Raw genomic sequence first — 12,359 nt, 5'->3', positions numbered from 1 at the left:
GTCATAATTCATCGTCATTCCCCTAGGAGTTTTCAGTCCCTGAGTATGATAGAAAGGCTGTGTCTTCTGGTCTATTTAAGACTTCTAGGGATTTCTGGTTGGATAGTTTGGACATAAATATTTTGAAGGCCTCCTCTCTAGAGCAGGAAATTGAGCTAAGAACTGGAAATGTCCTGACACCGGGGGCAGAAAAGGGAAGCAAATTAATAAACTTTTAAAAATTGTTCAACCCCAGTTTATCATAATCTCAACAACTGAATGTTAGCCCCCCACACACAGTTGTGAAAATGGTTTTAGATAATTAAATAATAAAGAAAATAAAACAAATCTGATGTTTAAAATAACAACTATAAGCTTCTAAGGAACCCTGAACAGACATACAACTCACCACTATTACAAGGCATGGCAGTAGGGAGCGCTGGGGGAGGAGACAGAACTGTGTGTATAGTTCTCTGAGGGCAAGGCCCGCGCTTGTCTTTTCTCACTGGTCAGTGACACTTCTGAGACTGCTCAGCATACACCCAACATACTATAAATACTTCTGATTTAATAAACAATTGAACTCCTTATAAATAAATTGTAATAGCTTTTATCTACATCTATTTCCTTTTATCTTTCTAACATTTTATGAAATATTTAAATAGAATTATACAGTGAACATCTGTATACCCACTGGCCAGTTTCTACAATGAATATTTTACTATATTTATTTCATCACATATATATTTAATCTTCTCTTTTTCTATCCAAATACCATCCACTTAATTTTTTAAGCATTTCAAAGTTGCACAAAGACATCAATGCACTTCACTCCTAAACACTTAACTGATGAAATTATTGGGATCTAGAGGTCAATATTTGCTTTATAGGGCTTTGAACTTTTTTCCCTTCTCTTTTCTGTAACCTAAAAATAATATACAGTGAAATACCCAAATATTAAATGTCCATATGTCCATTTGATAAGACCTAGAGCTATGCAACCCAAATTCTAACATTCTACCTCCTCAGAAAGTCCTCACATCCCTTCCTAGTAAACCCCTCCCTCATACTCCTCAAGGAAACTGTTCTGAATTTTTTCATCACGTTTTGGATTTACCTGTCCTACAACTTCATAAAAATAGAATAATATAGTATGAACTCATTTATTAGCATATTTTTGAGATGGATCAAAACTATGGCTTGCCTAATAATTTTCTTAAAAGTGTTTTTAATAAACAAAATTTTTATTATTGAGGAAATTTAACTTATCATTTTTTTCCTTTTTGCTTACTGCTTTCTGTGTCATATCTAAAAACTTCTGCCAAGCCCAAAGTTACAAAGATAATTTCACTCACAAAGTTTTATAGCAATATTTTTTATGTCTATGTCTATGAATCACCTATAATTTTTGTGGGCAATAGAGGTTGAGGTTCATTTTTTAAAATACAATATCCAGTTTCACCCCCATCTGTTAAAAAGTTTCCAAGTTTCCTTTCCCCATTGGATTACGTTAGGCCTCTTGTTTAAAGTCATAAGGGCCCATTTCTGGGCTTTTTATTCTGTTTCACTGATAAATTTGTAAGTTTTCATTACTACAGCATAATATTCCTTTAAGTCAGGTACTTTAGGTCTTTTTCAAGATTACTTTGGATATTCTAACTCCTCTGCATTTTTAAATACACTGAAAAAAAAAAAAAAAACAGTTGGTCAATTTCCACCAAAAAATTACTACAATATTCTTTAGATCATTTTGTGGAGAATGAATGCTTACAATATTAAGTTTTCTAAACCATGAACATGACATATCACTGTACTTATTTAGATCTTCTTTAGTCTCTTTAAGTAACATTCCGGAGTTTTTAATATATAGATAGTAAGCATAGTTGTAAAATTTACCCCTAAGAATTTTGACCTTATATGCCAAGACCTTGCTAAGAGCACTTGTAAGTTCTTATAATCATTCTGTATATGCCTTAGAATTTTCTACTAACCTGATCATGTCATCTAAGAGGAAAGATTTTAACCTCTTCGTTTCTAATCTGTATACCTCTTATTTCTTTTTCTATCCCTCATTTTACTGTACTGTTTAGGAACTCTACCATAAAGGAAATACAAGTGGTAAGAGCAGACATCTTGCCTAATTACTAATCATAGGGGTAAAGCCTTCAATATTTCAGTTTGACATTAGAATTAGGTTTTTCATAGAAGGCCTTTATCAGATTGAAGTTCTCTTCTATGCCTGATTTACTAAGAATTTTTCTCATAACATGTATTTAATTTTATCAATTCAACATATGTGGGTTGTTTGGGGTCTTTTTGCAGCTAATAAAATGATCATTGGGTTTTTTTCCCCTTTATTTAATATATAGGAAATTAAATTGACTAATTCTCAAACCTTAAACCAACTGTGCCTTACTGGGGAAAATCTCACTTTAGCCATCTGTATTATCCTTTTCATATACTAATCAACTCTATTTGCTATTATTCTTTTAAGAAATTTGTGTCTATGTTCATGTAGATATAAGCCTATAATTTTTTAAAATGTTTTTGTCAAGTTTTCATGCCATACACTTCTGGTATCATAAAATGAATTGGGAAGAACCCTTGCCTATTTTTTTGGAAAGAATTTCTTTAAGACTGGTATATGTTCTTCCTCAAATATTGATACAATTCACCAGTGAAATGACTTGCAGTGTGCTTTGTAGGAAAGTTTTTTTTTTTTTTTTTTATAAATTCAATATTCTGATTAAGCATAGGGCTATTCAAAATTTCTATTTCAGTTTGTATCAGTTTTACTGAGAGTTCTCTCCCCACAGGGAATTCAGACATTTCATTCAGGTTGTCAAAATAGTGAAATCAGGTTGTTAATAATAATAATATTCCCATAATATTCTTTTTATGTCTGTAGGATCCATAGTGATAGCCCCACTTTACTATCTGACATTGGCAATCAGTGTTTTCTCTTTTTTCTAGATAAATCTACTTAAGAGTTTATCAATTCTGCTATTGGATTTTTATTAATTTTCTTTATTGTTTGTCTTGTATTTAATTGGTCTGCCCTTTATCATTTTTTTCTTCAACTTACTTTTGGTCACTCTTCATTTCCTAGTTTCATAAAAGTGAACATTAGATCAGTGACCTAGTCCTGTTTCCTAGTACAAGCACTAAAGTTATAAATCACACGCCCCCGCCCCCCATCCCCCGCCCCAAACACACACAAGCAAACAGTACTTTGGCTGCACCTCACACATTTTAATGTTCTATTTTCATGATCGTTTTGAATTTTCCTCATGAGTTCTTCTTTGAGCCATTGATTAGTTAGAAATGTGTTGTTTAATTCCAAAATATCTGGATATTTTCTATTGTTATTGATTTCTAACTTCATTGCAGTCAAAGAACATACTCTTAATAATTTTAATTTTTTTAAATGAACCTTTTATTTGCTTATATACCACCAGAAAACCAGTTCTGATGACACATAAAATGTCCTAAAGAACAAAACCCACCAACGTTTAAATAAATATTGTTGTTGTTGAAGTGTTTTCCCCTAATTTCTAAATTGACAGTAGTATATCTATGAAATGTATTCCTTGACTAATAACTGGAGAAAATTTATAAGCTAAGCATGACTTTCATTTAGAAACAAACTATAAAAGTTTATTTTTCTCAGTTTTCCCTAAATTAAATGGCTATCATATTTTCCTCCTTTAAAGAAAAATCAGATTTATGCTTCAAAAGATTTGGATGAGAAAACCAAATTTATCTTAAATTTTTAAATGCAAAAGAAAAAGCTAAATATAGGAGTTTCTTTCTTATTATCACTGTGTTTTTTGAAGAGAAACAGCACAAAGGGGATGTATGCAATCTCTCAAACTGAAAGGTATGTATTTAGGGTTAAGAGTTCTTATTCTGGCTGCAGTTTTCAGTTGGGCAAGGCCACCCCAGTCATTCTTCTAAGCCCTTCCTCTCTTCTGCCAAAATTAAGAGCCACAGATATTTCGCACACTTCTAGTTACAAGGTAAACTGCAAGTAGTTCCGCTCAGTGCTATATGGTACAAAGTCCCATACTGTATGCCCCAGGTATGCCAAGGCCAAAACATAACCTTGTCTTTGAATTTAGCCTGAGATTGATCTTGAAATCTCACGAAGACTTGGGGCTCTCTCACATAGCCAAACACAACTACTATCATTGAAATGATATATTTGTAGTTAAAAAATATAAATCCCAAACTTAGTTTGTAAAAAGTTTGCCACAGAATAGTGCTTCAATACTGAAAATGGTTATGTAAGGTATCATGCTTAGTCTGTGCATGGCCACATATTATGCACAGGGAAAGAATTTCTCAACTTTTAAAAATCAGTTACCGTGTTCTTCCTGTCAATAAGCTTCTTCTTGGGTTTCCCCTACAGGAGTAGAAAGGACAAGTGGGTTAGAGCACTACACAGATACTCTCTCCTGAATTCACACACACACACACACTCCTGAGATTTATACTACAGAGCTTCAACATGGAATTATGCCAGGGAAGGCATCTTGGGGTAGAAGCAGAGAGATGAATAGAGAACATGCTCAGAAAAGAACAGAGTACCATAACCTTTAGGGAAGATCAATAAAAAAACAAAAGATAGAGGACAAATGAATTATAGAGAAAATTCTAACAATTACTTGCATTTGTACATATAGCCACAAATCTAATCACACTTACTGTTCACAATAATAATATGAGCCCTGTTTATAAAAATGAGCAGGATAAGACCATTTGGTGACAAGCTCAATGTCAGAGCTTTAAACAGTTTAAATCTGAGCCCACAACTTTGGTCTCAGACTTCAGGACTCTTTCTACTTACACTGAACTATATTAGGGAAGGAAGTCCATCTCAGTTCTCATGGGGGTTCAAAAAAGATGCTCATGATAAATAGATTTTCCACAATTAAAAAAAAATCTCCTTAAAAAAAGAGATGTTCCTCATTGTTTCTAAACTAGAGTTGGGCTCTAACCACAGGAAGTGCCATTCACATTTAAACTGGCTTCTGTTTGTCATTCAATTTCCTTTCACTTGACACACTTTTAAAAAAATTTCCCCAGCTTTACTTGTACTCATTTATGAATGTGTATATTTAGTTTGGTACAATTTTATCACTGTGTAGGTTCATGTATCCACAGACAAGATACTGAACAACCCCATCACCACTGGATCCCGTATGTTGCCGTTTTATAAGCACACACTTTTTACCTAACTTCTGGCTTCATCTGTTCTCCATGCTAAAATTGTATCATTTCACAATGGTTATATAAATGCAATCATACAACATGTAACCTATGGTATTGATCTTTTAAAAAAGAGACAGATGCAATCAATATCAAGATACTCTATCTACAGAAAAAAATCATCTGAAAAATCTGTCTCCACCAAAACATTTTATCCTTTCCTCCCCATGTCTTCTATTTGTGCCAGTGTCCTAATACTGTCAACTTATTATCAGAAAGTCTCAAAATTATTTTAACTTTTTAAAATCAGATAATGGTTTTTCTCTGTAATTTGCAATCGTGCATTCACATGACAGTCACCGGGGTGGCTTTTTAATAAGTACAGACTTCAGTTTGGGATTGGCTAGGGCACAAATGGGCTTCCCTCCGTGGCTCAGCAGTCCATCTGCAATGCAGGAGCTGTAGGAGACACAGGTTCAGTCCCTGAGTCAGGAAGATCCCCTGGAAAAGGGCATGGCAACCCATTCCAGTATTCTTGCCTGGAGAATCCGAGGGACAGAGGAGCTTGGTGGGCTACAGTCCATGGGGTTGCAAAGAGTCGGACACGACTGAAACGGACTAGCACACACATGTAGCACAAATATGATGTTGCTAAAATACAGCCAGAGTTAAAACTACTGTCGTGCCATGAGACAGCAGGTAAGACACTGTTTGCCAGGGCAGGATGGGTGAGTGGAGCATGAAGGGGGAGGGCAGGGAAGGCATGCAAAATGAACCAATTATGAAATGAAATGATTAGAGAATTAGTTTGAAAGTAGTTCTGACAATAATACAGTAGGATTTGCAAAAGAGAAAACATGAATTCAGATTGAAGAGAACAGATTTAATGGAAGATGTAAGGCTTGCAACAAACATAATTTAATTTTTTTAACGCATGTTTGTGTGTGTGCCTGCTTCATGATAGGTTTTGATACCGTTAAAGAGGAATATAACCAAGTATCTACTCTTAAAGGCCAACTTGAAAGTAGACAAGAGTAGTTAGTACTAACTGGCAATTATAATACAATATGTACAATATGGCGATCTAAATCCAATGGAGGGATAAGAAAGGCTGGGAGAACTTCCTTCTAGCCTGGGTAAGAGGATGAATGACATAGCTAGAAAAAGAATTCAGGGTAAACTGAAGGCCACTCCAAGGGAATGTATGGGAATTCCAATGGAATGTAAGGATAAGGAGGCATGAAAGAGCAGTAGATATGGTCTAATTGGCCATGGGTTGGTACTGAAAAGCGGAGATTAGGCTAAAAAGGTAGGAAGAGTAAATCATAAGGGCCTTTCTTTGCTAAACAGAAATTCATGTTTTTTGAATCACAGTTTTTAGAATGCTTTATAAGCAGGAGTTGCTACTAGAGCCTAAAGAAAGAAGTCAAGGAAGATATCAATTTGGATGGGAAAAAAACCAAAATTAATCCTCTAAAAGAAATTCAGCATCATATACATGTAGGGGATCATCCGTAGTTGTGTAAGTGCAATTTTGTTACCAAAAGAAATAACACAATTTTTTCATGTTACTTTAGAGTTGTTCCAGGGGTCTCAAAATATTGCCAACACTTCCCACACTTTTTAAACTATGGTGGTTATTAGTCCCACTGCTAGGCCTACTACTATTAACACATTATTGAATGTGTTAATGAAAAAAGCACGTATGTTATTATATCTCAAGTGTTTTCACTGTTTTGCTTGCCCCAGAAAGAATGCTTCCTAATTTTGGTAGTGGCTTCCAGATTGCCTGTTCTACCTTTCTTCTCCCTCATAAGAAGCTCAATTACAGAGCAATCAAGCCTCAAGCATAGACTCTATGTCAGTTCACAAACAGACTGACACAACCTTTAAGGAAACTCAGGCAAATTACCAATCCTAAACAAACAGTCCATTACTTATAAATATGACTGGACAATTAGAAATCACCCGATGTTGCAGGAAATATAAGAGCATAAACTAGAAAGAATGAGATAAACAAGGAGAAATAATCCAGAAGAATTCAAAATAGTGCAAAAAACAGAAAAGAACTTTCAATAATTATGCTAGAGAGATTAAAAAAAACATATTTGTAACACTGTGATTTATAGTGAGAAATATATATACTTACTTGGTTTTCATCCCTGTTTCTGGCACAGAGCTCCTAAAACCCTTAAAATGTCTAAGTGATGAGTGGTAAAGGCATCGTTTGTCATGCTAATGAGGTGACTTTTAGAAAGTCCTTGGATCACTTCAGGATGGGGGCTGGTCACCAGAGGAATCAACCCTGTGATGAGAGGGTTGAAGCTTTCAGTCTCATCCCCCTGACTTTCTGGGAGGGGAGAGGGGCTAGAGATAGAGTTCAATTACCAACAGTCGATGATTTAACCAATCACACTTATGTCATGCGGCCCCCATAAAAACCTGGAAGTATGGGGTTCAGAGAGCTTCCAAGTTGCTGAGCTTGTGGAGAAGTGGGGAGAATGGTGCGCCTGGAGAGGGCCCTAAGTGTCTTTCCCATCTTTCCCATCTGGCTTTCCCATCATGAGTTATATACACCTTTTTATAATAAACTGGTGATCCAATGAGTTGAATATTCTTCTGAATATCCCCCCCCACAGAAGGGGTCATGGAAATCTCTTATATGCAGCCAGTAGGTCAGAAATAAAGGTAACAACCTGGGCTGTGATTAGCATCTAAAGTAAGGTGGGGGGATTGTGGTGGGCGGGGTAGACTCTTGTAGGACTGGACCATTAACCTGGAATCTGACGCTGATTTCCAGGTAGATAGTGTCAGAACTGAACATGTTGCAATTGCCTGGTGCTGTAGGGGAAACTCCTACCTCCTCCACATTGGAACTGGTACCACAACCAATTTAATATTACATCCATAAACTATGAAAACTAGTCAGAAAGCAAAAGCAGTTGTTGGATGTTAAAATCGTACCTGCCAAAATAAAAAGAAGTAGATCAAACAATCCTCTTGCAGTGCTGGTACTGAGTAACAAGATAGGTAAGGCTAAAGATCAATTTAGAATTTTTAGAAGACAAAGTTCAAAAAAGCTCCAAGAATTTAAGGCTAAGAGACCATGAGACCAAAATTATGAGAAAAAAGTAAAGAAATATGGAGGATATAGCACAAGATCCAAATTTCATCTAACAGAAGGTCCCCAGGAAAGACAGGATACGGGGAATATTTCCCACAGTTTAAGAGACTGAAACCTTCAGACTGAAAGGATTCATCCACTGCAAAAGCAAAATACTGAAAAGTAACACACCAGAACAAATCTTAGTATAGTGTCTGAACCGGAACAATAAAGAAGGCTTGTAAAAATTTCCAGGGAGGAGGTAGCAGGTAGGGAACTGGGAGCAGGTTATATATAAAGAACTGAGTTTCTACATAGTCCAAGTAAATCTCAATATCTTTTTCACTGGAAGCTACACAGTGTAATTACTTAATCAATGGTAATAACCACAAATTTACAGAGAGAAACTGGAAATCCCATACAGTTTCTGATGATGGATAATGAAATCACAAGAAGTGGCTGAAATCGGGATATCTCTTTTTAAGAATTCCACATAAAAAGCATACACACCTTGAAAATAATACAGACTTCTTTAAATACCTAAGGTTCCTTGTTGGTCAATTACTGAACTGTACTGCAATGCAGTTTATGTCTCGGGGGCAACAGAAGTATGTGGGACTAAGGAGTCCCTGACTGCTGTGCTATTTGAATTCCGGCGTCTGTTTTCCATCATTTCTGCCCTATTTCCCCTTGTACTGAGGTTATCAGTTGTCATTTCTTACAACTCTCACTGTATTTATTTTGTGAATTACCTCTCCTGTAGCTTTTCTAATCTGATCCTTTTAGTCTCGTCTAGTCTAGAAAGACAGATAATCATGTCTGTGATAAGTGTGTCTAAAGCAAAAAGGCACTGAGAAAGGGCCTTCCTTTAAGGAGGAAAAATTTTAGGATATGTGTTAAGGTCTTTACGGTTTAATCTGTAGCGTCTAGAAATATTACAAAGTGCTGAGAGTTAATGAGTTCTAAAAAAAATGAGGTTTTATGTTGTGTTTTCCATAAAGCTCTTTCTATCAAATATTCCTGAAGAGTTTCATAAAACCTCTTTTCTTTGTTTGCATTTACTTTCTGTTAATTTTATGATCTAGTCCTACTAAATTTATAAGATTAGCAAATCTCCACCTGTCTTGAAAGAGACGTGTTGCCAGCATATAGTTCATGGAGGTCTTGTGTTCAAGGTAGGACCTAAAAGACAAAGATAGGAACTGGTTATTTCTTAAAGCTTAACTGAAGAGGAAAAATATAGAAATAAAACACAAGTCAAGCACAAAAGTGACAGGTTTTCTAAAAATATATATATAGTCTCTAACGTGACAAAGGAGGAGCTATTTGCTCAAACTAAAATGATAAAAAAACTAGAATAGCAGAAAATACAATAAAAGAAAAGAATATAGATGACTTAATAATACGAAAATAAAAAGGAAGAAAAGGCAGGATTTCTTGGATTAATAAAAGCTTGTATACTAAATTCAGAAAATAAAACCGGAAAACAAAAATGAAACCACCACCAAAAATCAAAGATAGCTAGAAAAGAGGTCAAATGAAGCTGGAATGGAAGATGCATAAAGGGCATGAAAATACTGACAGATTGTTTCCATCATCTTATTTCTCCAGAGGCTTCAATGGCTCCGTGATGCCAACTGCAAGAGGCATACACTTTCTCTTTCAAGATTTCAAAACCTGGGTCATCTATACCATCCGTTCATTCACCCTTTCTCCTTACAGTTCCCCAACAGGGGTCCTAAAGTCCAGACAGGTCTCCTATAACCCTCTCATACCACACCTCCCACTGACACTTTTGCCTCTGTCTGGACACCTTCTCCTCACACCCTCTTTACTTATCCATAATCCACTCTTCAAGAAGCAGCTCAAGTCCACTATGCTACAAGAAGCCTTCCCTGAGAGGACTGCTGCAAGTCTACAGAGGTTCCCTTGTTCTGGCCTTCTTCCTTCGCCTTCACTGCATGCCAGAGGGACCTGTCATATGCTGTCTCGTAGAATAACTTTCTCTTCTTGGAAAGCAGCATGATGCAGCAGGGAAAACTAGGATCTGGAGTCAAAACACCTGCATCAAGTCTCACTGTGTGATAGTGGACAAGTCACATTACTTTACTGAGCCTTATTTTCCTTATCATTAAAATGGGAATAACAATGATGTGTATAAGTGAGTGACTGTTAGTCACTCAGTCGTGTCTGAATCTTTAAGACCCCATGGACTGTAGCCCGCTAGGCTCTTCTGTCCATGGTGTTCTCCAGGCAAGAGTACTGGAGTGGGTTGCCATTTTCTTCTCCAGGGGATCTTCCTGACCCAGGGATTGAACCTGGGTCTCCTGCATTGCAGGCAGATTCTTTACTATCTGAGCCACCAGGAAGATGTGTATAAAGTACATTATAATTACAAGGAGCAATACAAATATGAGCTATTTCTATTACATGTATAAATAAATTCTCTCTAATCATGCTGCTAACTCTCAAAGAACAGAGATCCCAACTAACACGTGTTTCACACTCAAAGCACCAAGCATACTGCTAAATACTTGTTGATATTCAATAAGCATACATTAATAAAAAAGGAATATTTGTTAGCAGATAAGTGCATCTTTTCCATGCTACATGAAGGTAACTCAATTAGTTTAAAATTCTTGGTGCTCTCTTTCACTTTTCTCAGAAAACAGTTGAGCATTACCTTCTTTTTTTAGCATTATCTTTTAAAGTTGAACATTCACTTATCTTATTGCTCTAGATACATTCCATTCATAGATATACCCAGGAAACACACATTATAATATTTACAGCACAGCTGTCTTTAACAGCAAAAAGACCAGGAAGTTGTCAAATACCATCAAAAAGAGAATGGGAAATTTAACAGCAATATAAAGTCATAGAAGAATATAATAAAGCACTGAAAAACAATAAATGAATTCAAAAGCTACATGTAACAAAATAAAACTTAATAATATAATATTGAATGAAAAAAGGAAGAATACATAAAGCATGCCATTTTTAAAAGAAAAAGTTCAAAAGCAATACAAACTAAACAACAGAATTCTGTTTCTACATATAAGATGATAACTGCCGTAAGACTTGCTCTTTCACCATTAACAGCTAGAAAAGTGCATAAATACATGAAACAGCTGTTTGCACATATGAAACAATAGGCAGCGCAGGACTGTGATACCTGAAAGGGGAGATAGATGAAGGGAGCCCCCGACTGTGCCACCTTCCTACCAGAGGCAATTCCAGACAACACGCAAAGAGAAGGAATTCAAGGAAAATCCAAGAGTCTCTGTGTTGACAAGACAGAGATCATAGTTCTAGAAGTGCTAGAATTTTCAGAGCAATGTCCTGGAAAGGAAGAAGCTATACATAAGAAGAAATCAAAACAAACCAAAAAATCATCACAAAGGACCCTTTGAATCTTTGGATGAATTCAGATCTACTCAGGCACAGGGTGAAAAAGTGCACAGGCTGTGCAAGGAGCAACTGTCAGAGTAAAGAAATTAAGGAGAAAGTGTAAGCTGAATACTTTGCACATACAAGGCTGCCAATTGATCTGAGTTCCCACCAGCCAGAATGGAGAGATCTCACTGAACATGGGGGTCATTTAACAGACACCCCCAAAGAGTCTTCAGTAGTGGAATTATCCTAGACCTAGACAAAAAGCTATTCTAAACAAACCATAAAAACACGTTTAAATGAGCCTGAAAAAGATTAAGCTGATCTACAAGTAACTTAAGTCTCTAGCCTAAAAAAAACTTTCAACAGGCTTTAAAGAAGCAATAAAATCCAAACACAACCATACAACATTTACAATGTGCAATTACAACATTCAGTTTTAAAAGAATCACTGTATATCCGCAGAAACAGAAAAAATACAACTCATTGACAAAAGGAAAATCAGTCAGTAGAAACAGACTCAGAAATGACAGAGATAATAGAACAAGATTTTACAACAGCTATTATAAACATAATATATGCACATGAGTCTAAAGGAAATCATGAAAATAATTTTTCAAAAGAGAAAAAGAAGATATAAAGAGAAACAGATGGTGGTCCTAAAGGTAAAAAT

General features: G+C 35.8%; 1 protein-coding gene across 1 annotated transcript in view; it reads right to left on the bottom strand.

Annotated features, from left to right (window-relative positions):
• TTLL5 (tubulin tyrosine ligase like 5) overlaps positions 1–12,359 on the bottom strand; it is a 317,558-nt gene that overhangs the window by 212,602 nt on the left and 92,597 nt on the right. Inside the window, 1 exon segment of the mRNA XM_059890944.1 lies at positions 9,413–9,475. Coding sequence (XP_059746927.1) covers positions 9,413–9,475 — 63 coding nt within the window.

This window comes from Bos taurus, chromosome 10, assembly GCF_002263795.3.
Source record: "Bos taurus isolate L1 Dominette 01449 registration number 42190680 breed Hereford chromosome 10, ARS-UCD2.0, whole genome shotgun sequence".
Classification (NCBI taxonomy): domain Eukaryota; kingdom Metazoa; phylum Chordata; class Mammalia; order Artiodactyla; family Bovidae; genus Bos; species Bos taurus.
Note: the sequence above shows the minus strand (reverse complement) of the source record. Positions and strands in the feature narration are given on the sequence as shown.